This window comes from Haemaphysalis longicornis, unplaced genomic scaffold (genome assembly GCF_048455015.1).
Source record: "Haemaphysalis longicornis isolate Haplotype H1 unplaced genomic scaffold, Haemaphysalis longicornis Haplotype H1 scaffold_29, whole genome shotgun sequence".
Taxonomy (NCBI): domain Eukaryota; kingdom Metazoa; phylum Arthropoda; class Arachnida; order Ixodida; family Ixodidae; genus Haemaphysalis; species Haemaphysalis longicornis.
In genome coordinates this window covers 2,573,336-2,599,859 of record NW_027526331.1, presented here as the reverse complement: position 1 = coordinate 2,599,859, position 26,524 = coordinate 2,573,336, and the positions used below count along the sequence as shown (strand labels likewise).

General features: G+C 46.9%; 1 protein-coding gene across 2 annotated transcripts in view; it reads right to left on the bottom strand.

Moving 5' to 3' along the window:
- The window catches only part of LOC144173118 (transformation/transcription domain-associated protein-like), a 141,123-nt gene that overhangs the window by 67,034 nt on the left and 47,565 nt on the right, over positions 1-26,524 (bottom strand). The window contains exons 10-15 of one of the 2 annotated variants that reach the window (XM_077701631.1): positions 21,275-21,413; positions 20,568-20,646; positions 10,145-10,370; positions 9,198-9,307; positions 7,716-7,812; positions 2,694-2,793 (exon numbers count right to left, since the gene is read on the bottom strand). In XM_077701631.1, coding sequence (XP_077557757.1) covers positions 2,694-2,793; positions 7,716-7,812; positions 9,198-9,307; positions 10,145-10,370; positions 20,568-20,646; positions 21,275-21,413 — 751 coding nt within the window. The remainder of the gene's footprint in view (positions 1-2,693; positions 2,794-7,715; positions 7,813-9,197; positions 9,308-10,144; positions 10,371-20,567; positions 20,647-21,274; positions 21,414-26,524) is intronic. The other variant, XM_077701632.1, reaches the window with a different exon arrangement.

Below are 26,524 nucleotides of genomic sequence, written 5' to 3'. Positions count from 1 at the left end.
AATGACAGAGCAATAAAAATAGCATCACCCCCTAGATCAATTCAGTACGAATACAATGGTACCAGTCTTGTCATCCTAGCCTAAGAGCAACATTACAAAAACCCCCGTAAGGCAGAGCTTGGTCTTGCAAAAAAAGAAACTGAGAAAAATGCATTTGAAGTTTTCGATCACGGTAACTTTTGCTACAGCATAGCTACAACAATATAAATAGCATCATTTTGTAGCTCTATTCTTCACGAAGAAAAGCATACCAACTACGTGACTGTAACACAAAAATACCTCTGGAAAGATTGACATAAATTTGCATGAATAACCGTACAAATTGCGAAGGAAAACTAAATTTTCTACTGTTACACTTCAGAAACTGTATATCCTCATTCACCTTTTCTTTCAGTGTCTTTACAGAATACAGAAAGGCACAAATACCATGTGCTGCTGTTATTTTTGTGCTACAAATGAGACTAAAGCACAGCAGCCACCCAGAACTAGAGATTGTCCTGCTATGCATCTCAAACCTACAGCAAGGCTGTAGGTGAAATGCACTTTGGTGACCAGTGCTTCAGTGATACAAATAGCATCAGCTGCTAGACCAATTCAATACAAATTAAATTATACCAGTCTTGTTATCCTGGCTAAAGAGTAAGATAAGGAAACACCACGCAAGGAAGAGCGTGACCTCACAAAATAAACTGTAGAGCTGCAGGTGGACTTCGATTTGGCGATGGAAACAAACAGCATCATACAAACAGCATCACCTGCTAGATCTATTTATTGCAAATTAAATGATACCAGTCTTATCATCCTAGGTCAAAAGCCTGATAGTGAAACACTCAGTAAGGCAGAGCATGACGTTGCAAACTAAGAAAGGAAAATCTAGTTTCTAACTCTTGCTACAGCATGGCCCAATATAAAAATCACCTTGTCACTCTGTTCCTAAAGAAAAAAAAAAAAACAAAGTATGCGACTGTACCCCAAAAATAACCAGGAAGGCTCTATGCAAGTAATGAAAAACTTTTGTAAACAGCGCTGGAAAACTGCACTTTTTGCTGAACCTTCACGTACGGTAGTTCCTTCTTTGCACTTCCTTCAACGTCGATGCAAACTACAGAAAAGCACAAACATGTTGTGCTGCGGACTTTTTTTTTTTCCCACAAATATAACCAAAGCACAACAGCTAACTAAATCTGGACGTTTCCACGCGGCGCTTCTCGGACCAGGTTCGTACGTGACAGGCGATCTCGGCACCGCCGTCTACGGCGTCTTCCATCGTGTTTTCGTACGCTTGCAGCGCGTAGTTCCTTGAGGTAAAGGTCTCCAGGCATTGCGGCACGAGACATAAAGACGTTGTGACAGAATCGCAGTCACTAACGGCAGAGAAAACGCACCCTAATTGAAAATACTGGGGAAGCGAACGCGCGCCTGCAAAAACAAAACAAAAAAAATGGCGGCTCAACGGCGCCGGCCAATCAGAGACGCGGAACGGGGGGCTCGACTCGAGCGCGCGTGCTCCTGCCAATCAGCGGCTCTGAAACGACCTTCAGTAAATCGGCGGTAACGCTCGTTCTCCCCATGCGACGCCATTTTGAGATGGCGCAAAATACGCACAAAGAAATCAGCTACAAAGCGAGCCCAAGATGGCCGCCGCCGGCAGTCTGCTTCGAGTGTGGCGCGCGCGCGAAGTTCAAGCTTTTTTAGCCCGGTTTTCGGCGTTTTGCGGCTCCCGCTGCGTTTTCAAAGTCGTTTTTGGGATTATTCCCGATCAAATTCAGCGGTGAAACTTTTAGAGTAGGTGCTTGAAGGTATAAAGACTTCAAAAATGTGTTTTTCCCAAAATGCGTATTTTCGCGATTTTGGACCATTCTAAGACCCGCGTCCCCCCTTAAGAACAATGCAAGTTTGGGATCCCTAGAGAAGGCAAGTGTTGCCGGGGGCGGCAGAAAGTTAGATGGGCAGATGAGATCAAGAAGTCTGCGGGGATAAATTAGTCGCAGTTAGCACAGGACCGGGGTAATTGGAGATTAATGGGAGAGGCCTTTGCCCTGCAGTGGGCGTACACAGGTTGGTGGTGGTGGTGGTGGTGGTGGTGGTGGTGGTGGTGATGGTGACGACGCAAGTTTGGGTTAGTCGGCACATTAACACGACAATAAAAAACTGAACACAAGCCGTGGACACACATCTCTCCACTTCCCCTCTTTTGTCTTCATCTCCTGCGAAGTTTTTCATTGTGGAAGTGCCTCAGTAATCTCTGCCAAGTTTTGTCGGCAAAGCTTCCTTCCCTCTAGTGTGTGGGGACCACTAACTTGATAATTACAAGAAAGTTACCCCTTTGAAGTGCCCAATGCTGCCAGAAAGGAGACCAATACCTTTGAAAGCCGCCCTGCAATGATTTGTGATGAGGGAAAGTGCTCCTTTACTTGCACATGCCACAAGTGTAAGCAAGAGTGCATTCTGTTGCTAATTACAGCACCGAAACGTACCTGGCAACGACCTGAGAGGCAAAGACTGTACCTCGTGAACACAAAGGAAGCCCCCTCAATCGTTTGAGCCCAAATCAAGCGAGTCAGCAAGCGACCGAGCAGAAATGGACACACGCGCAGGTGTCTCGGAGGCGTTAAATGAAAGGGGAAGAGCACTCTGTTAACTGCACTCTGGTGTCAGGGTCTCCCTCAGCCCCCGAGCGCAGTAGTGCTCACCGGGCATCTTGCAGGTGCCGATGCCCCAGGTGATGGTCTTGACGCCACACACCAGAGTCTTCACCAGGCTCCGGCAGTCAGTCACTGTGTAGCTGTTGCTCTGCACAGGGGAGAAGAAGGAAAGTGCTGAGGAGATGGCACCCAGAGATATTTACAGCCTGCTGCTTGCAAATGATATGGGCAAGGAAGGAGTGCTCCGCAGTTGTTGCCGCTTTAGTTTCACACTCCCAGGGGTGAGACAGCTCAATCGGATTTGGGAGCAGTTTTTGGAGCAGCGAAATCTCGAATTTGGAGCAGAAGAACCTTGATTTGGAGCAGAACGACATTTATTATGTCACTTCAGCAGCCTAAAAAATCATATTTTTTGAAGTCGGGAAGGGGGGGGGGAGGGCACTTTTTAATTGTTTTTGAACGTACATAACATTGAAACAGCCTTTCAATAAAGTTTTTTTCTACCAGAGTATCACAAGGTACGAACTGCACTACCTTTTTACAAACCATTTTTAAATTCTTGGGCTCCGTGCATAGATACCATGGAGGGCCGTTGAAAATATCGAATTGAAAAAACTACGCAATCGTGGGGCATTTTTATCATCATGTGAATGCCGAAATTATTTTTGTAATCCCAGACTCGGCTGCACTCACAAGTGTAGAGTCACGGCAAAAGTTGTGCAAAACAAGATGACAGTCATCGCACCCCACCTGCCCTCCCATTTCAATCCCCAAGGTGCACGTTCAATACGATCGTAATTTGAGTAACGTTGGTATGTTTAGCCAAGCCCCATTTGGCATTAAATTTCACTTCAGATAGATGAACCATTATTACTAGCATGCAATAATAGCCCGTCCCACTATCGGACGCTGCTTGGACACGGAAACGGCGACATGTAGCTTGCGCCGCCACTCCTGCAGTGTCGATCGTCCCATTTCCATCGCTCCCAATCTCGCTGTCAAAGACAGCAATAACTTGGCGTTTTAAAACACCGCAATGAGTCCGAAATGTCACTTCAAGCCCGCACCGCGCCTCACACTCGCCAAAACATGCCACGGCGAACTCGCGGCCACCACGTTGTTTTTGATGAACTCCCTTCTTTCGAGTCGCGCAACCTCCCGCAACCGATCAAACGACTAAATGTAAACACAGCCACCCTTATAACCAACCCACGGTAGAAATTGGCGAAGACCACTCTGCCTGAAGCACGAGCAGCTGCTTCGGCCGGTGGGCATGTTTTCCAATATTCATCATACCAAGATTGCGGGGCCCAGTAATTAGTAATGTCCTTCCGGAGATACGGCGCTCCGAAAATAATATTTTTCATCAACTCGCACAAGTAGTTTGTCACCTCAGGAAAGTAGTATTTCTACTGGACTTTGCAATGGTTTCCGGTGGGAAAGCTTTTAAAACTCACAGAACATAACATGTGACTTTCGAAAAAACTATCTCGGGGGCAATTTTATGCGGGTTTTTTATTGTATGATTAATCAATTAAAGTATGATTAATCAATTAAACCTTTAAAATAGCATCGCCTTGGAGATGCTGGGAAATTATGCCAGCTGTAAGCATTTTTCTCCGCTGAAACTGAAGGGAGCGTTAAAATCCTTGCCTCTCAGGCTGTTTTGGAGCAGTTTGGCGCAATTTTTGCAATTTATAAGCTTTTGGAGCAGCCGGGCGCAGGAAAACACATTTGTATCAAAACTGCGCAATATGCGCAGCCGTCTCACCCCTGCACTCCTTCCATGAGAATGATGAAATTGGTACTAACAGAGCAATCGCTTATCGAAAGAGCCCTCGTAGCACTGTGGAAGGAGCCACCACACCAGCTCAGAAAATTGTGCACACATCAGTCAACAACTTCCCCTGAATGCGTTCATTAACATTCTGGTGACGACATCCGCTGTGCAGGCAACAAACACCTGCTCCCACACAGTAGCTGGGTTCAGCAGGCTGGTCTTGGCACGCTCACCATGTGGCACATGAACATCGCACTATACTGAGCATGCAGCAGCACCGTCTCGTGGGCAGTTCCCGAACTACGCGGCAGGATAATGAGCAGGCAACACTGGGGTACTTCCGCTGACCTCATGCAGGCAACACTGGGGTACTTCCGCTGACCTCATGACGTGAGAATGAAGTGTTACTTTGTGACCTGCGCAGTGATGTGATTGGGTCGAGTCATTTTGGAGCAGCTTTTGGAGCAGCCATAAGTAGGTTTTGGAGCAGCAAAATCAGCTTTCGGAGCAGCCAGAACGAGCATTAAGATTTGAGAAATATTGCTATAAAGGGAGCAAAACCACCGAGAGGAGTCCCAAAAGCAGCATCCTGGGCACACAGAAATGTTTGAACAAGTAAAATGATTTCGGTGCAGACGAGTTTCTGCCGCACAGATGTCTTTTAGCAGCGACTATGAAAACCCTCAACACAAGCACCGAAAGAGTTCGTGCGAGTGTGTACATGCATTCACTGCATGAGCCAACAGATCATGAAAGAACTTGAAGCTTTATTTAAAAAATGACTATCAGTGTAGCATTCCAATCGGTAGGCTACCGAAGGTTTCGTAAAACCATAATGAACGGAACACAGTGACACGCGACAGAATGTACTGAATGCATTTTATGTAAAAGCTTCTAGCACCCAGCCTAAATGTCTCTTACTCTCCGGGTTCCCAAGACGAAATCGCATGCTACATGTCCTCTTCAACTTCTACACTCACTTTCCAATTTGCAGGGGACTAGGTTTGCAACAACAACAACTCTCTGGCTTTTTTGAGCGGTAAAACTCTGTCTTCATGAAGCACACACCCAGCTTATGAAAGAGGGTCACCTATGATGATCATTGAGTAGGTGGACCAACAGCTAACTTAGTTGAAATGAAGACAAAAAAATCACTATCTTCGCAAAGAAAGTTTTATCATAATGATGATTGTAGGGTTTAACGCGCCGACGCAACGTAGGCATGAAGCACGCCGTAGTGGAGGGCTCCGGATTAATTTTGACCACCTGGGGATCTTTGAAGTGCACCCAGATCTGGTACACACGGCCGTTTTTGCTTTTCGCCTCCACCAGAAAGTTTTATTATAAAACTCTTTCCTGAAGCACTCCTGTAGCGTTCCTCCTGAACGACATGTTGAGTCAGGCAAGATCACTTTCTTCGAAGCTCAAAACTGTTCAATGAACCAGCTTACATCCAGTCCCAAATAAGCCATATTGAACTTGCGTCCCTTTCCCCTTTCCCGCTCGCTACCCTTGCAATGCCCTTTCCATCTCAACCCCTCGGAGTTAGTAATGTGAAATCCTGCCAAGCTTTCATCATCATCATCAACAACAGTCTATCTACGCCCACCGCAGGGCAAAGGCCTCTCCCATTAATGTCCAATTATCCCTGTCCTGTGCTAACTCGCCAAGCTTTATTGCAAAGTAGATAGTAAAGCATGAACTGCATGGCGCGTTTTTACATGCGATTTGTGTGCGTCGGCATTGTGAGTGCGATATTTTCACGCCCGCATTGACGATATCGCGCCCCCGGCACCTTCCACCTCAATCAGAAACTGACGCGTGACACGCGCAAAACTGGGAGGAGCTTGCCGACTTGCCCCAATGGGGAGGCGCGCGCCTCATGGCGGAAGTTTCGAAGTGCTCAAGACAGGCAGCTGGCTCAGACAGAGATGCTTAGGCTTACTATACCCCCGCAGATATTGCATGGGCGCTTTCACTAGCGGCGCAGATGATGGTTTATAATACCGTTTTCTCCCCCATTATAAGCTCCTTTACCACATAAGCAACTTCGTGTGTGCCTTGAGCAGCATTTTGGAGAGCTGTTAGACGCAGTCGCCCGAGATCCCCACACCACTTCGCGGCCGAAGCCGCAGCCATGTTGCCACCGCCAACTGCGCCGCGCGCTGCATGCGGGAATTCTTTCCTCCATGGTGCGGGTGTACCGCGGCAGCGTCAGTGCGCCTTTGGCGTGCGCAGTGCGTTTTCGCGAGCAGAAAACACTCCAAGATCTCTTGCTCTTCAATGCTCGTGGCATAAAGAGCACGCCACATCGAGGAAGCCCGGCGAAACGAAGCTTCCGCACAAGATCGGCGCAGATTGCTTGAAATCAGAGTCCTTGTAGCAGGATGTCGCAGTATTTGCCTCTTGGCGCAATTAGGCGCAATTGGCGCAGCTATCACATCACTGCCTGCGTGAATACTTACTCTCCTTTTCCTCTTCTGGAAATGAGAGCAAGAGAGAGACTTTATTTGCAGTCAGACAGAGACCCATTGGTATTCTCCCACAAAAAAGGCCAAGGCAGCTGACTTGATCACACCCCCCAGTGGGGAGGAGGAGGGTTAGGGTTCACTAATGAGGGGACTTCAGGGCGGCAGGACAGAAGAAAAGGATGCGCTTCACATTTGCGCATGGAGAGGCAGCCTGAGCTGTGATGGCAATCCAGCTGAACTATAAAGGTGTTCCGCTGGACTGCCCAAAGGGTGTGCACTTGTGCTGTCGATAGGGAAGTGTGGGGTTGCAGAAGCATCTGCAGCAAGTGCCGGGGGCGTTGGCAGTATTGTATGAAAGTCTTCTTATTGAAAGTTGTTTTGATTTTCAGCCCAGCCATCCCTACATTAACCTTTCTGCTGTCACTGACGTACATGTTTTCGCATTTCCCCTCCACAATGTCACTGACGTACAGGTACGTTCTCCATTGTGCGTTCAAAAATTCGAGCTATAGCACAAAGCTGGTGCACCTGGACTATTCGCACCATCTGTAGAATCTTTCTAGTAGCTGGTATTTTCCCTCACTAGCTCTCAACACCGGCATATTGAAGAGTACGGAGCGACCGCGCCCACCCTGCGTTGCTGGGGGGGAAGGAGGAGGGGGGGGGGGCGGAGCAGAAGAACCATCGCTCCTGTCCGCAGTCCTCCCCCTCCCTGGGGGACTGGGGGACTGGAAGGGAGGGGACTGCGCCCCTCCCTGTATTCGCGTGCAACTAATCCTTCATACTGAGTCAGCATTTAAGGAGGGAAAAGAAGCCCACCTTCTCCTCCTTGAGATCGGCCAGAGACGCGGAGAACTGCAGGCTGGCACGGGCACTGTCGTCTCGGCTGGGCTCCGATGGGGGACCCTGCTGCTTGCTGCACAGAACACCCCAATCGCACAGCCCAGTCCATGGGAGCACACGACATGAGCACAAGGCAGAGCATCGGTGAATACGTCACTTTCCAGAGTTTCATACCTTTGTCACACGGCAAGTCTAATGTCACTCAAAGCGAGTGACGTTAGCTATAAGTGACATTCGGTTTGGCATAGTGGGTCTACCCAGCGAAGAAAATGTCATTTGATATTGATACCAGTGACAATCGGTAAACTCGCAGAATGGCAAGATAATAATCTAAATGCATCCATAATGTTTTAAAACCTTCTACTTTTTTTAAATAAAACGAATTTGCTTTTGAAATGAAATAAGTGTAGCTCTGTTCTAGGTGACATTCACATCACAAGTAGAGCCAAGTAAGAAATTGTATCTATGAAGCAGCAAACATGGCAAAGCTTTGAAAAGATGTTGGTTGCTCTCTTCGTTCTATATAAAACAACATGCAGTGGAAAACGTTGCTGGATTCATTGGTAGGTTTTAAACACAGTGCCCTACAGCTTGTTAATAAATTTTCATGTCAAGCGATGGATTACTGCTGTCGAGGCTACTTATTAGGTTTGGAAGCTAATGCGTTCCCCAAAATCATTCGACCACTGAATTCCATTTGCGCAAATGTCATTTAGTATTCACACACAGTGCCAAACCAATAGAATGTCATTCACTCTGTCATAATATTTGCCGTGTGACAGAAGCACAGTCAAATCCAACCATATGGAACCCATTTACATTGAAATATCCTGTATATATCAAGCTATTTCTGGTCACGATGTATTTGCAGTGAAAATATATTGCAAAGATTACGCCTATATCAAACAAAAATGCCAGCAACTCCTGTTATATCAACGCCAAATGCTCCAGAAGTGCCCCCCCAAGTTGGCTTTCTCTCGGGGCAAAGGAGAAATTCGGCTGGCAGTGGTTTAAGCAGTGGTTAAGCCTGGCTGCTCACTGGCAGCGGGCGCCTCTTTCTCCTCCTACCCCTTGCTCTCCTTATCATGGTTGCGCCACCACGCTGTGTAGGGCAAGCTGTCGACGTCCCCCATGCAAAAAGTGATCCTGGCCCGCCCACCACGCTTCCTTTTCCTTTGTTGGGTTTGCGACGTGCTTTTGTGACATCCAATTCCATAGCCTCTTTATATCGAATTATGCCCTATATCAAACTGGTAGATTTCTTTTGCAAGTTCGATATAATTGGGTTTGACTGTATATAATTTGGCGTCCACAGCGTGGATGTTGAGAATGAGTGCAGAATTCCGCCTGCCCAGTTGTAAACGCGTTGCGTAGTTGCAAATATCCACTACCCCCCCTACCCAGTAGAGAGTGCCGGGAGGCCTTGGCGGCAGATCGGCGGCCCACCCCCCTGCTCACCTCTTCTGCATGAGCATGGGCAGCTGCAGCTTGGCGATGGTCTTGAACTTGAGCACAAACACCTCGAGCATGCGGATGAGCAGCTCCCGCCCCTGCACAAGGTTGCCCACCTGCATGGCCCCCGCCAACCACAACACTCGTGTCCACACCTGCCACAGCAGGCCACAGCTCACTAACCACTTCCTCCCACTGCACGCACCCCCACCCTGAAGGGGGCAAGGAAAAAACCTTTTCCTTCTCGTTGAGAGAGACAAGGCAAGGCTGGATGCACGCTTCTAATACTACAGGGCTAAACAACAATGCCATCGCAAACTTTGCCAAGTGACATCATTACGCTTGACTGCGGTCACTAACAAGGAAATAAGTTCCACCTCTCCCTATGTCTTTTTCTTTGGCTCATTACAAGTCCCCTACAAAGCAAGCACCACACTTATCGCCCTGCGCACACATTTGCAACCCGTGCTTTCTTTCTGTAGTTGCACACACAGCTGAATTATCATTAGACCCCGCCCTGACTACACAGAATTTCGCAGTCCCGTTAGACAGACTCATTTACATAACGGCAACTGAACAAGGAAAAGGCCCGTTCTGAAATTATGACCTCAGGGCACAAGGTGTCATCCAAGAAAACAAAATGGAGGCAAGGGACTTGCTCCTCCTGTTTATCGCCTTTAAAGATCCTTGCTTTCGCAGTGACAAAGCATCGCAAGTATAAATTTGCCAAAAAATTGTCAAGCGAGTGACATTTCTTACACGCGCCTGTCCCTTTCACGGTGTGCTTATTGACATTCTGGGAAAGAAAGGTAAATTTGCTGATACTATGCAGGACCAGTCACCACCTGCCTCAAAGTGTGGACACCGTTGGTGCCTGGGTGTGTGCATGCATCAACTGAGCGACTGCTGTCAACGAAAAAAACAGGACGAGGAAGAAGTGAGACAGCACGCACGTTGCCGGTGCCGCCGCCCCCGCTGCTGTCCTGCTGGTCGGAGCGCGCGCGGATGCACTCGACCAGGTTGAGCAGCAGCTTGCAGGACATGGTCTGGATGGAGGGGGGCAGGGAGTCGTCGTGCACGTTGCGCGAGAACACCGCCACGGCCGACGACAGGTCCGCCAGGGGCAGGTGCTGCCGCACATGGTGCACCAGGTCGGCCAGCGTGCTGTACGCCAGGGGCCTGCACGTACGGAGGGGGGGGGAAAGGGAACAGGTGATCCGTTGCTGCACAACCTAGGGGGGTCAACCTATTAATTGTGGGGGTGCAATGTGCCGAAGCTACGCCTACGGACTAATTTTGACCTCCTGGAGACCTTTGACATGTCCCCCAATCTCGACACACACAGCAGTATTCGCTTTACCCTCCATCTGAAGAGTGGCCCACCAGGGCACCCTTTGCAAATTTGCACGTGGCACCAGCAATGTCCCATTCTGACCCACAAGGTTGTCAAGCACTTCAAACCACCTTCACTCCAACTGTTCTTGCTTTGGTGCCACTCCCGTAGCACACACAGCAGAGTAGACACCTGGTCATACAACCACCCTCTCACCCCTGGACCCTTCGTCTAAGCATTCCATTGTGTTGTTGTGATGCTACTGCACCCCTGTATTGGCCAGCGTGTGACTGCCCCCAACTCGTCATCATCATCATCAGCCTGTCTATGCCCACTGCAGGGCAAAGGCCTCTACCATTATTCTTCAATTATCCCGGTCCTGTGCTAACTGCGACCAATTTATCCCCCCCAACTTCTTGATCTCATCTCCCCATCTAACTTTCTGCCGCTCCCCGCCCCGCTTGCCTTCTCTAGGGATCCACTTTGTTGCCTTTAAGGGGGGACGCGGCTTTCAACTTCGGAAAAATGACCAAAACATCGTTTTTTTGAAACCCACATATTCGGCTTCTATGTTCCCTATTCTGTGCGTCTGCAAAGTTTTTACGCTGAAAAGCGTCGCAAAGTGGCATAAAAAAATACTTTTGTCAGGCGCGGTGACAAACTATCAGCGCAAAAGGGCGAAAAAACGGCAATTTTCGGAGCGCTCTATCTCCGCAACGGTGCTACCGGGCGCGGCCATTTTGATATGGTTAGATCGGCCGAGCGATCGTCTTTCCGGTTCTGCTCGTCTCTTTTATCTTCGTTCATTCACAAACGCACAAACGGCAGAAAAGAAACGACGCACAAACGAAGCTAGAAATAGATGCTGAAGCGCTATTGGTCCCCGGTCGGGGCGCAGACCGACGACCCTCCTGATTGGATGTTGCGGGCGCAACGCAAAATGGCGGCCGCCTGAGCTGCGTAGCGAGTGGATTGAGTTCATTTTCGCCGCTGCGCTCGGACGAGTTTCTGTTCAATCTGTGGTGTTCAACACGGACGTTATCGCGATGGGAATGCCAGAGATAACGAGCCGGATTACGGGAAGTTGTGTGGCTCGAAAGGCGGAGGTCATCGAACGCTTCGTGGGGCGCGTGACTCTACCGTCGCCAGACCCCGGAGGGTGACGCGGTGTGCGCGCTTGCGATAGCGGTTCGTGAAGTGAACTTTTAGTTGGATTTGCGATGTTTACACGCTTAGTTATTGCTGTGATTTGATTGTGGGCTCGCTAGCCTTGGGAAAGAAACAGTCGACGCGTCAAACGCTGCGGCGCGCACGGCATAGCCGACGCGCATTGGAGCATCACATGACTGGGCAACCGGTTACGATTGAACGCCAGTAGTTGTAATTAATGCCTGCGACGTTAGATTTAATCTTAAAAGCGACCTGACCAGCCATATCAGGTATAATCAAAGTTCGATATGTCGCGGTAAGCGTGCGCTGCGATGCGCGCGAGCTAGGGATGGGCGAATATTCGGTATTGTCGAATATTCGATCGAATAGCTCTCTATTCGTTATTCGCTTCGATCCGAATGCAGGTATTCGATATTTTCGAATTATTCGATGCTCCCGAATAGGCAGCTGAAAGCCAAGCTTTTGGGTCAAGCTTTCCGAGAGTTACCCCAGGCTTGGCTCAAGACCCACCGACGCGGACATTTCTATTATCAGTGCCGGCACTGCCGAGTTGCTGCCTTGCCTAGAGGTTCCACGAAGCTCTCGGCCGCCAGCACACTTTAGGTTAAAAAAAAAAAAAAAAGGCGGCACTGAAACGACACCGCTCCGAACATCGCGGCACCAAGCCAGCAGACTTGTACAGGCCGCCATTTTGAATAGGCATGCCGCCATTTTGAATAGGCATGCCGCCATTTTGAATAGGCTCGCGCAGCGCGGCAGTACGCCGCACTAAGCGAGCCTATTCAAAATGGCGGCCAGCCACTTGCGCTTTGCTTGGCTACGGCCGAGGATACTAGTGGCTACAATACTTTTTTTAAGGGGGCTCACTGGTCTTAAACCAAAAAAGTTTATTTTTGCAGTTATGATGATGAAAATTGGGGGGCACATGTAGTTTCTCATTCTGATTGTAGATATCAAGCTTGTTTTTGAGTAAAATAATTATATTCAAATCTATTTGGATTTTTATATTCAATTTTATGACAGCCTTTGTAAAAAAACTGCTGGAGGGATGCAGCTAAACAGGGAACCAGTGAACTGCGCACAAATCAAAGAGTGCAATAAGACTAACATTATCATTCTATCTGGTCTGTAGCAGAAGTTACGACCATTTGAAGTTTGGGCCTGGAAGATGGCAACCAGAAAACCGGTTTTGCCTTCCAGGCCCAAACTTCAAGTGGTCGTAACTTCTGCTACAGACCAGATATAATGATAATGTTAGTCTTATTGCACTCTTTGATTTGTGCGCAGTTTACTGGTTCCCTGTTTAGCTGCATCCCTCCAGCAGTTCTTTTACAAAGGCTGTCAAAAAATTGAATATAAAAATCCAAATAAATTTGAACATAATCATTTTACTCAAAAACAAATTTGATATCTACAATTAGAATGAGAAACTACATGTGCCCCCCCAATTTTCATCATCATATCTGCAAAAATAAAGTTTTTGATCAAAGACCCTTGTGCCCCCTTACTTCTAGGCGGCGCTTAACTCTGCGAGTTTCTAGGCGGCGCTTAAACTTGTGAATGAGCAGCCGGCGGAAACTGCTGCACCTAGAGCATGTGGCGCAACAGGCATTTCTTCATGAAAACTTGTGAATACAGCAAAGGAAAGCTGTGTGTAAGATTTCGAAATAAATGTTCAACTGGTAATAGTTTTACACAATGCTGTGCCTACGTGAGTTCTAATTATGAGAAAAAAATGTGTACATTAGTCAGGTCACAAGTTGCTCATTTGTCTTTGTGATTTGCAATGTGCACTATTCGAACTATTCGATTCGAAATTATTCGACCAAATCACTATTCGCTTCGAATTCGCTTCGAACCTCAAAATCTATATTCGCCCATCCCTAAACGAGCCATATCGCCTTTCTTGCGCAACGTTTCCCGTGCACTTGTAATTTTCATGCAAACTGGTTTGAGTTAGTAATATAGGAATAAAAATATGCTCTCTGCGTTAAAAATGTACGTTACTGTGGCAGCATTTAACAGTGATTTTTTTTAGGGAAATTATTGATACCATTGCTCAGGGCATACTGGCTGTGCTGCGAGAAATATTGGATGCCTTGAATGTCAAAAGTAGTAAAAAAAATATGCTCTTGCATTGAAGTTGGGAGTTATGCAGAATACTCTACCAAGCTTCAAAGTAGCTCATTTTCATCCTTGTGGTATGCAAACTTTTGGCAATGAACACCTGCACATTAGTACTAAGTTGCTGTGCCAGGCAAGATAAAACATAAAAAAAGCCAAAAATGGTCAAATTTAAGTAAAAAAAATGCTTAACTTGTTGCCATGGTGACAACACTGCAAAAGGAGGTTGTCCAGTGCGATACAGCCAACCAACTAACCATACTTTGCATTGAAAGCCCATTGAAACCCATCTCCCCTCCGTTTGGTTTGCAAAGGGGGTATGTACTCTTCACGGAGGAGCTGAAAATGATGTTTTCTGGAAAGAGAAAGGCTGTAAAAGGCACTCCAATTTCAAGGCAAGGCCTTCCAGAAGCCCCATGTTCAAAAGGACATGAAAGGCTACAACCGTGACGACTTCTGATATGTGAAACCTATGTTGCAACTTCGGAAGCCGTTTTCTCAAAACGTTTTTTTTTGCCACCTGTGTCGCTTGTACCAGGGATTTCTTCATGACCGCTGGGTCTATTTTGATTCCGTTTCTTGCATTACATTCCTTGATGAACTGTTCAGGTCGTGACACTTTTGGTTTTCCAGATTTGTTTTTTGTGATTTTTTTATTCAAATAATCGTTCACAGTTGACATGCCTGTTGCACAATAACCTCTAAAAAAATTAAAACTAAAAAACATTGTGTTGTAAAAAAAAAATTCTAAAACTGTCACGACCTCGTCCATTCATTTGGGAATGCAAAGCACTTCGAACAAGTTTTCTATCGTGTTTTATAAGCCGCTCAAGCTCGGTACAAGCGGAACAGAAAGAATATTTCATACATAAAAAAGTTTTCAAAATACAGTGTAGACCGCTTATAACGTATGTCGCGGGAGCCGCAAAAATCCGCACTATAAGCGGTACCGCACTATAACCAAAACGTGCGCGAATTCAACCAAATCGCCACCTACCGCTCAAGTCATCCTAAATTTTTTATCACCCAAACGCACAGCGCCTAAAAACGAAGGAAGGGTCTTTATTTCGTATTATTTTTAACATCAGCCGCTGCTGCCGGGTCTCACACATTGCAAAAGCGCGGTCTTACAAACGGCGAGTGCGGCTTTAACTTCCGTTGTGTTTGTGTTTTGAAAGACCATGGCTGCGTTTTTTGCGTCTATGAAGATGCCGCAGGACATGATAAGAAAGGCCAGCGGGATTTTTTTTTTTTTTTACCCCACCTTGCGTTCACGATGCCGAAGGCGGCTGCTTATCAGCGCAACGTACTGGTGGTGGAAATCTTCGCGCGGCTCGCTTGTTCGGGAAGAGCGGTGGCTTATCTGCACAACGTTCTAAAGCGTGAACCGCATGGAGCGATTTCTCGCGAAAACGTGCAGCGCACGCCGCAAGCGCGGCGACGCCGGCGCGTAAACTGACGTAATGTGTGCGGCGCGGTAAGAGGCGGCAACATGGCGTCGGCACTGGGCGTGAAGCGGTGCAGGCAGCTCCAGCGAGCACTTCTAACCGCTCGCTGAAATGCCGCACGAGGCGCAAGCGAAGATACTCATGCAAGAAAAGAGCTGCTAATGTGACCGCAAAGTGGAATATAGACTGCCATCCACGCTGCTTGTGAAAGCGCCCATCAAAAAATACCGCGGCGGTAAGCCTAAACTAAAGTCCCTTCATCTGATCGAGGGACTTTAGCCTAAACACCTTTGGCGCGGCTAGCCGGCTCGGAGCGCTTCGAATCTCCCGCCATTAGGTGCGCGTCTTTCCATTGGTGCAAGTCGTCAGGCTCCTCCCACTGCCACGCGAAGAAGCCACCGCGAGCGCGGAATCGTAGACGCGAGCATGAAAAAAACGCACGCGCAACGCCGATGTGCGAAAACGGCCCATGCGGTTCACGATTAATAGAAATAACTTGCCACGCGCGGACGGGGAGCCGGTCGCTATCTTCCGAGGTGCATCAAGCAAGGACAGCTGTGGTTATCACGTACGCGCGAACTAAAGGGTGCCTATTTTTTGCTTCTGTGTCGAAGTTAGAGAGCAAGGGGTGCGCGCTGCGTCAGATGGCCGATTTCATCATTTCTTTTTTTCTTTTGCTACCCCAAAACCATGCCCCCTGCGCCGATCGATGAGCAGACCCGCCGAAAAACCGCACTATAAACGGTATGGTGCTTCGGCCAACCGCATCTTAAGGGGGGACGTGGCTTTCAAAATCAACTTTTTTATTTCTTTGTGGATTTTGATGAAAATTGGCACAGCAACTGGAAATGCTTCTGTGATAACACTATAAAAATTTCAAAGTAATATTTTGAAAACTTTTTTATGTATGAAATTTTCTTTTTGTTCCGCTTGTACCGAGCTTGAGCGGCTTATAAAACATGATAGAAAACTTGTTCGAAGTGCTTTGCATTCCCAAATGAATGGACGAGGTCGTGACAGTTTTAGAATTTTTTTTTTACAACACAATGTTTTTTAGTTTTCATTTTTTTAGAGGTTAATGTGCAACAGGCATGTCAACTGTGAATGATTATTTGAATAAAAAATCACAAAAAAACAAATCTGGAAAACCAAAAGTGTCACGACCTGAACAGTTCATCAAGGAATGTAATGCAAGAAACGGAATCAAAATAGACCCAGCGGTCATGAAGAAATCCCTGGTACAAGCGACACAGGTGGCAAAAAAAACTGTTTTGAGAAAACGGCTTCCGAAGTTGCAACATGGGTTTCACATATCAGAAGTCGTCACGGTTGTAGCCTTTCATGTCCTTTTGAACATGGGGCTTCTGGAAGGCCTTGCCTTGAAATTGGAGTGCCTTTTACAGCCTTTCTCTTTCCAGAAAACATCATTTTCAGCTCCTCCGTGAAGAGTACATACCCCCCTTTGCAAACCAAACGGAGGGGAGATGGGTTTCAATGGGCTTTCAATGCAAAGTAGGTTAGTTGGTTGGCTGTATCGCACTGGACAACCTCCTTTTGCAGTGTTGTCACCATGGCAACAAGTTAAGCATTTTTTTTTAGTTAAATTTGAACATTTTTGGCTTTTTTTATGTTTTATCTTGCCTGGCACAGCAACTTAGTACTCATGTGCAGGTGTTCATTGCCAAAAGTTTGCATACCATAAAGATGAAAATGAGCTACTTTGAAGCTTGGTAGAGTATTCTGCATAACTCCCAACTTCAATGCAAGAGCATATTTTTTTACTACTTTTGACATTCAAGGCATCCAATATTTCTCGCAGCACAGCCAGTATGCCCTGAGCAATGGTATCAATAATTTCCCTAAAAAAATCACTGTTAAATGCTGCCACAGTAACATACATTTTTAACGCAGAGAGCATATTTTTATTCCTATATTACTAACTCAAACCTGTTTGCATGAAAATTACATTACAAGTGCACGGGAAACGTTGCGCAAGAAAGGCGATATGGCTCGCGCGCATCGCAGCGCACGCTTACCGCGACATATCGAACTTTGATTATACCTGATATGGCTGGTCAGGTCGCTTTTAAGATTAAATCTAACGTCGCAGGCATTAATTACAACTACTGGCGTTCAATCGTAACCGGTTGCCCAGTCATGTGATGCTCCAATGCGCGTCGGCTATGCCGTGCGCGCCGCAGCGTTTGACGCGTCGACCGTTTCTTTCTCAAGGCTTAGCGAGCCCACAGTCAAAACACAGCAATAACTAAGCGTGCAAACATCGCAAATCCGACTAAAAGTTCACTTCACGAACCGCTATCGCAAGCGCGCACACCGCGTCACCCTCCGGGGTCTGGCGACGGTAGAGTCACGCGCACCACGAAGCGTTCGATGACCTCCGCCTTTCGAGCCACACAACTTCCCGTAATCCGGCTCGTTATCTCTGGCATTCCCATCGCGATAACGTCCGTGTTGAATACCACAGATTGAACAGAAACTCGGCCGAGCGCAGCGGCGAAAATGAACTCAATCCGCTCGCTACGCAGCTCAGGCGGCCGCCATCTTGCGTTGCGCCCGCAACATCCAATCAGGAGGGTCGTTGATCTGTGCCCCGACCGGGGACCAATAGCGCTTCAGCATCTATTCCTAGCTTCGTTTGTGCGTCGTTTCTTTTCTGCCGTTTGTGCGTTTGTGAATGAACGAAGATAAAAGAGACGAGCAGAACCGGAAAGACGATCGCTCGGCCGATCTAACCATATCAAAATGGCCACGCCCAGTGGCACCGTTGCGGAGATAGAGCGCTCCGAAAATTGCCGTTTTTTCGCCCTTTTGCGCTGATAGTTTGTCACCGCGCCTGACAAAAGTATTTTTTTATGCCACTTTGCGACGCTTTTCAGCGTAAAAACTTTGCAGACGCACAGAATAGGAAACATAGAAGCCGAATATGTGGGTTTCAAAAAAACGATGTTTTGGTCATTTTTCCGAAGTTGAAAGCCGCGTCCCCCCTTAAGCGGTATGCTTATGCATTGAGTTCTATGGGAGCCAAACCGGTGGTCACGAAAACCCGCGTTATATCCGGTCCCGCACTATAAGCGGTTACGTTATAAATGGTCTACACTGTATTACTTTGAAATTTTTATAGTGTTATCACAGAAGCATTTCCAGTTGCTGTGCCAATTTTTATCAAAATCCACAAAGAAATAAAAAAGTTGATTTTGAAAGCCACGTCCCCCCTTAATGACCAACGGTTATCTTGCCTTCGCATTACATGCTCTGCCCACACCCATTTCTTCTTCTTAACTTCCACTAATACTACCATAACACGTGTTTGTTCCCTGACCCACTCCGCTCTCTTCTTGTTCCTCAACGTTACACTATCATCTTCCATTTCATTGCTCGCTGAGTCATCCTCAATTTAAATGGAACCCTCTTAGTGAGCCTCCAAGTTTCTGCCCCATAGGTGAGCGCCGGTAAGATGCAGCCGTCATACACTTTCCTCTTCAGTTATACACTTTCCTGTTCCTAACTCCGTGTCCAAACTTTTGTTTTTGCCCCCACAGCAAAAGTACCATGCTGTTCGCAGTCACATCGTTTTCTTAAGCAGAGGACGTGGCCCTTTTAAAATCGTGAGGAAGTCTATTCACCCAGCAGGAAGTCTTATCTATTCAGGAAGTCTATTCAGGAAGTCTTATCACCCAGCAGTGGCTGGGCCGTTTTTTGCATGCGCTTCAGTGCAAGCGAGCCACATGACTAGCCGAGAGTATACTGACTGATACTATAGGAAAACACTGTGCTGCATGAATTGACAGGAACAAAGACTGGAGAAAAACACGATGCACACCATTGAAAATGCTGCTTTGCTTTCGTTAGCTTTCGTCCCCCACTCTCGCCATCGATGGCACGCCGGCTCGGCTGTCTGCGTGTGCCCTTTAGTAAAAGCGAAAGGATGAATCCAATCACCCTATAGAGCCAGTTAGAGCACAGGCTATGAATTTGCAAGCCAAGGCAAACTTTCACAAAACATTGTGTGCATAGTCTGCTTTCGCTCGTGGTGCAGTAAAACCTCATTATGAGAGACCCTCAAGGGACCCCGGAATCCTGTCTCTTGTAAACAAGGTTTCTTGCATGCAATGCTGCTATAACATGGCAGACATTGGAAAACCAACCAAACCTTTTTCATTAAAATGGCTCTTATAACCAACTGTCTGTTGTCAAGGTGTCTCTGGTAACGAGGTTTCACTGTAACAAGGTTTAGAAGCATTAAACCCGAGCCCTTTTTTAACTGTTTTATTCCAGGCAGGATTCACGAAGATTTCACTTGCGTCATATCTGTCACAGAAGTGATGTCGGTACAACGAAGCAAGCAGCCTGTAAAGGGTGCACCCCTGCACACAGGGTCTTCTTGTGGGGAAGCAGCCTTTAGAACTAAAGAGTACGTTATACTTGGGGTTGTTCCTCTTCAGGTTTTATATTTTAACACAAAAGTGTTTTATGCCGGGATACACTGACATTTCACTGACGTCATATCCGTCACTGAAATGACGCTAGTACACCTTTGCCGAAGTGACCTGCCAGCAGGGCGTCGCTCACCAAGCACACCCACAAGACAGCCGCCGACCCATAAATCATGCTCAGCTGCAGATTTCGCTGCAGATTTCACTTTCCTGTTTTACCAATTCCTGTGACAGAGGAATCAACCACAGTTTTTTTTGTGTGTGTGTGTGTGTGTGTGTGTGCGCGTGTGTGTGTGTGTGTGTGTGCGTGTGTGTGTGTGTGTGTGTGTGTGTGTGTGTGTGTGTGTGTGTGTGTGTGTGTGTGTGTGTGTGTGTGTGTGTGTGTGTGTGTGTGTGTGTGTGTGTGTGTGCACTTCTAATTTCATTATTTCACTCCATCCAGCCACTACACATTCCAGATGGCACAGGCATCTGGCATGTGGAAGCGAGATTAGAAGAGAACTGGTACAGCATGCTACAGTGACCCTGTCAGCACTTCAAGTGACTGTGCACGTAAGCCATGTGCCCAACTTTCTTCATTGCAGGAAGTGCCCTATTACTCTCCCCAGCCTTGGCAGCGTCGCACGCAATGTACGAAATGGAGTACGTTGTACACAGCTTCGTGAAAGTCTGCAGTTTGCAGTTATGCCACTTTCTGTATTACGAATATGCTCTGAAAATTGTATTAGGGTATCTTTAAAATAACAGGTCAGGTATCAAGGGGAGACCCTGAATGAATAAAATAACCAGTACGCAGCCAACATTTACACGTTGCAAAGAGGTGGGGCGGCCACCGACCCCTACTCACCGCAGCGATTCGTAGGCCGTCCAGCCAGAGCCGATGAGGATATTCTCGTCAAACAGCTGCTCCATGCACCCAACAAACTCTGCATATGGGGAACAGAGAGAGAGGAGAGTTCAAGGGGCCTCCTGGCAGCCGACGAGGACCGGATCCTTCAACAGACACCAGCTTGGCCCCCCTCTCACTGTGCAATGTGTGGCCTCCAAAATTAACTTTTTCTCACCAGCTATCAAAGCGCCATCTTCAGCTTAGTGCAGTTAAAGGGGGGGCAGATGGGTCTTTGGGGCCGAAAAACAGTCAAAACATTGTTTTCTGAAAAATGGCAATTTTCGACATCCACGGCAATTTTTCCATCAGTCTGCAAATCTTCTCATCATAAGGCACCGTATTTTATTGTAAATAGCACTTCAAAGTGCACTCTGTAGCTCAGTTCGTGCAGAATTCGATGGTTAAGCGGCACATCTCTTGCAACGTGAAGCTAGCATTTTGCCAACGGACATCTAGGCACTCGGAGCAGGTACGATCGTAATTCTTTTTGCTTCTGATAACTATATGTAGGGATAATACAATGTTCAAAACAAACTTCAAGAAAGTTTCCGAACGCCCGCACAGCTGGTGGATGTCAAATCCAGAGCATGAGCGACTCGTGCTCTGCCTCAGGTTCAACCAAACAAGAGAGGGAGACAAAGAGAGGAAGGAGGAGGGCACTCAGCTGTTGCGCAGCTCGGTGGCCAGGATGTGTCGTGCGGCGATGAGCAGCTCCTTGCGCAGGTGGGCCACCTCCTGGGGGCAGAGCATCAGCAGGCCCAGCATGCCCTGCGCCAGCTGGCTGCAGTGCACTCCCACGGTCTCCTGCACAGGCAGAGAACGGGAGGCGTGCCAGGATCCATCCAGGGGGGGCAAGAGAAAGCGCGGCACGGCTGAAGCTGGCACGCTTGTTAGAAGCTAGAACAAGTTCCAGGGGGAGGTGAATTCTACTTGGTGCGGGAAGCCAATCCACATGGAAGCCATTCCACACAGTGTGAGAAGCCACGCGCAGCCAATCACGTGAATCTGCACGATAAATCAGTCCCGCCTAAAGTTTTCCCGCACCCAGTAGAATTTGCACCAAGGTGCTTCCTCCTCCTGCTTCTCCTCAGAAAGCTGGGTACATCGCTCATCACGTGCACACAACCACGTTGGCCATGCTGACAACAAAGAGGCCGCTGCTTTCAGGTGGAAATTACCCACTATACGAGTGAAGACTGTCACCCAAACACTAGGGCTCTTCGATTTATCAGTCTCGGAATCACCATGGACTCCCCGAGAAGCAGTCCAGAATTCTATTTTCACACATGTTTCTGTAGCGTGGGGAATCCTCGAACTAGCTGTGGACTATTCGCGGCAAGTCCAAAACTATAAATAAAAGAGCACCACTGATATCATGCACAGCTGAGAAAAAAGAAAGCAAGTGTTTCAAGCGTGAGCCAATCGTCTGCAGGAACGCAGCGATGCATCACATCTTTGGCCTGCCCGTCATTTTCCCATTTCAGCTGGCCACCCCAAATACTCAGAATATCAAGGGCAGTCCGTGCAACTGAAATAAATAAAAAGACAAAAAAAAACCTACCAGCAACACCACAAAAGCCCACGTGCTAGTTGCCCCATTTTCAAATTACTCTACACAGGGGTAAAAAAGCTCTGGCATACCCCTGGACGGTTGTGAATGCCATGAAATGCTCACCAAATAGCACAGGTGCCTTGTTCACAATGTAACGCAGGCTCTTTGTTACCAGGAGTACTACAATAAAACTGCTGAAATAAACAGTTTGATAGATTTGGCAATTAGAATTACCCTAGCTGCCATACACTCCATATGTCACAAAATCCCAACATTAACTTTTTGAATCAGCACACTGGGACTTCGTACCACCTGCACAAGTTCTCCCAATTTAAAAAGTTCCACTGCTGTCAATCTTTTCCCAGAAACTTTCCCTAATCTTTCCCCCCCAAAAAAACAACAAAAATTTCTATTGCACAACAGAAATTTTTGTTGTACAACAGGAACATCTGTCGTAGAACAGGGATCTCTGTTGGGACTACAGGATGCTCTGTTGTGCGACAGGAATATCTCTGGTAAAACTAGAGAATTTTTGTGTACGACAAATATTTCTGTCGTACAAATGACAGAATGTCCCATTCCGTTACAGCATCATCTTGCCGTATTTTCTGTTGTGCTTTTCGACTGGGATTCCCAGCTTTTGGCTCTTAAGGGGGCAGATGGGTCTTTGGGGCCGAAAAGCGGTCAAAAAATCGTTTTTAGAAAAGTGGCATTTTTGGCATCCACAGTCATTTTTCTGTCAGTCCGCAAATTTTCTCATCACAAGGAACCATATTTTACTGTAAAGAGCATTTTAAAGTGCAATCTACAGCTCAGTTTGTCCAGAATTTGATAGTAAAATGTCACTTTCCTTGCAACGCGCAGCTAGTGTTTTGCCCTCGGATATCTCAGCACCAGGAGCAACTACGACTGTAATTTTTTTTCTTCTGATACGTAATTATGTGGAGAATACAATGTTGGAAACAAATTCTTCAAGTGGAGGCTTTGGAAAATTATTATTGCATTGAACTGATACCACCTGTGAGCCATTTCTGGCAGAGCACGGGAGGAGTCAAGTTCAGTGTGATGTAAAAGGACCAAAAATAGCTGAATCAAAAAAGTTCTTCCAATGTTGTATTCTTTAGTCATTTGTCCGCCTAGCCACATGGTAATCATTATGTATGGAGTGGTTATTTGTGACCCAAAATAGTGGCAATTAATCGTTAATTATCTCCAGAAATAACCAAAATGCAAAAAATCTAATTGCAGATTAGAAATCATAATCAAATTGCAAGAAATCTAATTTCAGATTTGAAATCAGCACAAGACACTTCCTAATGCTGCGCAGTTTTATAAAAATTGGTTAGTAAATAAAAAAAACATACCTAAAGACCAGTCTGACCCCTTAACTGGCTTTCAACTGCACCACAAGATATGAAACTGTCTTTTTGGTTGGTAGTGACAATTTGAGAATAAAACAACGTAGCTTGACAAAAAAAATTAGTGATGCACTTTATTAATTGATTTGCCCACGGTGGAAATTCTAAGTACACTTTGTTGCTTTCTAAAAGGCCCACACCCTTTTCAGAAAATTTTACGCACAGACACGGTGGGACTCGTATCAAGCTGCCAAACTCCTCCTTGCACTAAAGCAGTCGCTAAAACAACGAGTCATGCATGCCGTGTGCAGCGAGTTCACAAAATAACCAAGTTCCGGGTCAAGAACTACCGTATTTTCGTCTGTAGTACCCGCACCAACAAATGCGAAAATTTCAGGGTAAAGTAAAGGTGCAGATTATATGCGACGTATTTCCTTTAACACAGCTTCACCGCAATGTGTGTTGGGACGTTATTCCTCTACAGCAGTAATAGCGACTAAGTCACTGTTATCCCACTGACAGTGCTTATTTTGCACAGGCAGCTCAACAATATGCCAACCTGAAAAAATGTATGCGGCAAGTCATCCAGTTACGTGGTCAGCTAGGTAGGCCCTTTTGCATAAACAAATGTGTAATATTGCCTCAGTAGTAGCTTTGGTCCATCCTTTTTTGTATAAAATATGTAAGCAATACGTGGGGACGCATATCTTTTTATTCGTCGGCAGAAAATAGGTGCGCAGGTTATACGCAGGGGCGGGTTATACGTGGGAAAATACGGTACATGGAGCTTACAAGGGTCACTGAGAAAGTTCTATGCCGAAATATACTGCAATCAAGAAATGTTTCATAACCGAAGGTTTGTAGCTACAGGCCCTGCTAAAATAAGCAGCACGCGGGAAAAGCTAGCACTCTCAATTCTATGGTACACATAAAGAAAACTAAATGTTGCTTGCAGCGCTGTGGTGTACACCTTGGCAGGAGAACACATCAGGGCACTGCCTGCCTCCCCGAGCCAGAAAGCAAAAAAAAAAAAAAAAAAGCGTATCGAAATGGATCGGTGCATGTCTACCACAGCCTGAGATAAACACTACTTATCAGCGCAGGAAAGGCAGGAAAAGAAAGTTGAAAGAAGAGCGAAAGCTTTCTGGCATCGAAACTGCGTCAAAAAAGCATCAAAACCTTCGCTGAAATTGCACCTAATCGATCACCAAACCTGCAAAGACCCCCCAAATCACAAATGAAGAAAGAACGAACCCATGTGACCATTTTTCGCGCACTAAGCAAGCACATCTATGAACGATCTCAATGTACACCTATATGTGGCACTCCTTCTTCGCGATCGATGCGTGTACTGTGTTATCTAGAACTGTCCCTTTTTCGCGATTTTCAAGTAACCCTTCGGACACAATGTGAACCCGGTTCCACGCGTGCACCGTGTGTTCAGAGGTATAATCGGAGCTCTTCGGTCGACCAACCAATCTACGGGGAAAAGGATCAGTTTTTTGACAGGATGCCATCGGTCCCACTACGAAAGCTTTCGCTCTAAAATAAACCTGTCAAGCCCTTAAACCTCTTTCTACCAAGACGGCTATGCAATGTTGAAAGCAGTACACACATGCAACTGATGATGCATTCACTGCCACCTTTTGGCACAGGGGAAGTGGCATTTTGTATGAGGGCTAAGCCTGACAAGTCATATCCTGATCCTGAGGAGCAAAGGTCATGGTACCCATCAGTAAGGAATTGTGCGAACTGCATGAAGTGTTGTTGCACGTGATTCGTGCACGTTCTTTTGACACCCACGTTGATGATTCCGAACCAGCAGCTACCTCTGCCTCGGTTATAAAACGATGCGCGACGCGTGACACACGCGGCAGTGGGAGGAGCCTGACAACTTGCTTCAATGGGGGAGTGCGAGTTTCGAAGTGCTGGGGGCAGCCGGCTGGGCTTACCACCAAAGCGAATATCTCAAGGGTGCTTTCCTAAGTGCTTTGCAATGCAGTTTTATAGTGCAGTTTTCGCCCACATTAACAGGTCCTTTCCTGCATGAGAAACTTCATATGCACCCTTTAGCAAGTGGTTAGAACCGGTTGCTGGAACTACCTGCACCCTTTCACAGTTGGTGCTGACACCACGTTACCACCGCCTGCCACACCACGCGCATCATGTGGGTGGTATCTGCAGCTGCGTCGGTGCGCCCGTCGCATGCGCTGCATGTTTTCACGTGCAGGAAACGCTCCAGCCTGTTCACACTTAAAGGGGCCATGCAACAAAATAAAAGTTTGTTTTATTCGAAAGATTTCGTTTTTATAGTGGCCCCAGCGCTTGTCGGGCAGCAAACGATGCCGTATTCACTGAGAAATTAATCAATTTAAGTTAAAATTTCAATTCTCCCACCACATCGTGTGTTTCTATGACGCCTATAATGACGTCACAAGGGCGGGCATTCAAACGAACTTCTACTGCGTCATTCGGCTCTGCAGCCTCGCTTACCACCAGTCCCTCCAGATGGCGCTACCATACTGAGCCGCAGACCGTTGTCTGCCATTGCTTTTTGACCGTATTTGCACCTGGCTTGTTTTTGTTACGGTAGGTAGTAATGGTTTCATGAAACATGGGGTATGCTCGACAAACAGGTTCACGCGCGATAACGTCGCTTACAACAATCAGCCAGTGTCGTGTAATACCTGTGCTACACAGTTGTTCCAAAGGCGTTCGGAAGGTCGTTGAACCGGTTGTCTACCGAGTGCCACATTGTAATACATGAGCACCTGTGGGCGAGAGTCCAATTGTCCATTGCAGGCATAAAACAAATCTAAAGCGCTGCAGGGCTGTGTACCTAAAACAAGCATAGTGCGCCCCGTACCAACAGCAGTGCGCATCGGTACTTCTACGTTTGCGTGTATTTGCATAACTTTCATTGTTTACCCCACCATTCTTACTGCTGTAAAAAGAATAGGCATTACATTTAAGCGCTAACAGCTTACTCGGCAAGCTTATAAGCT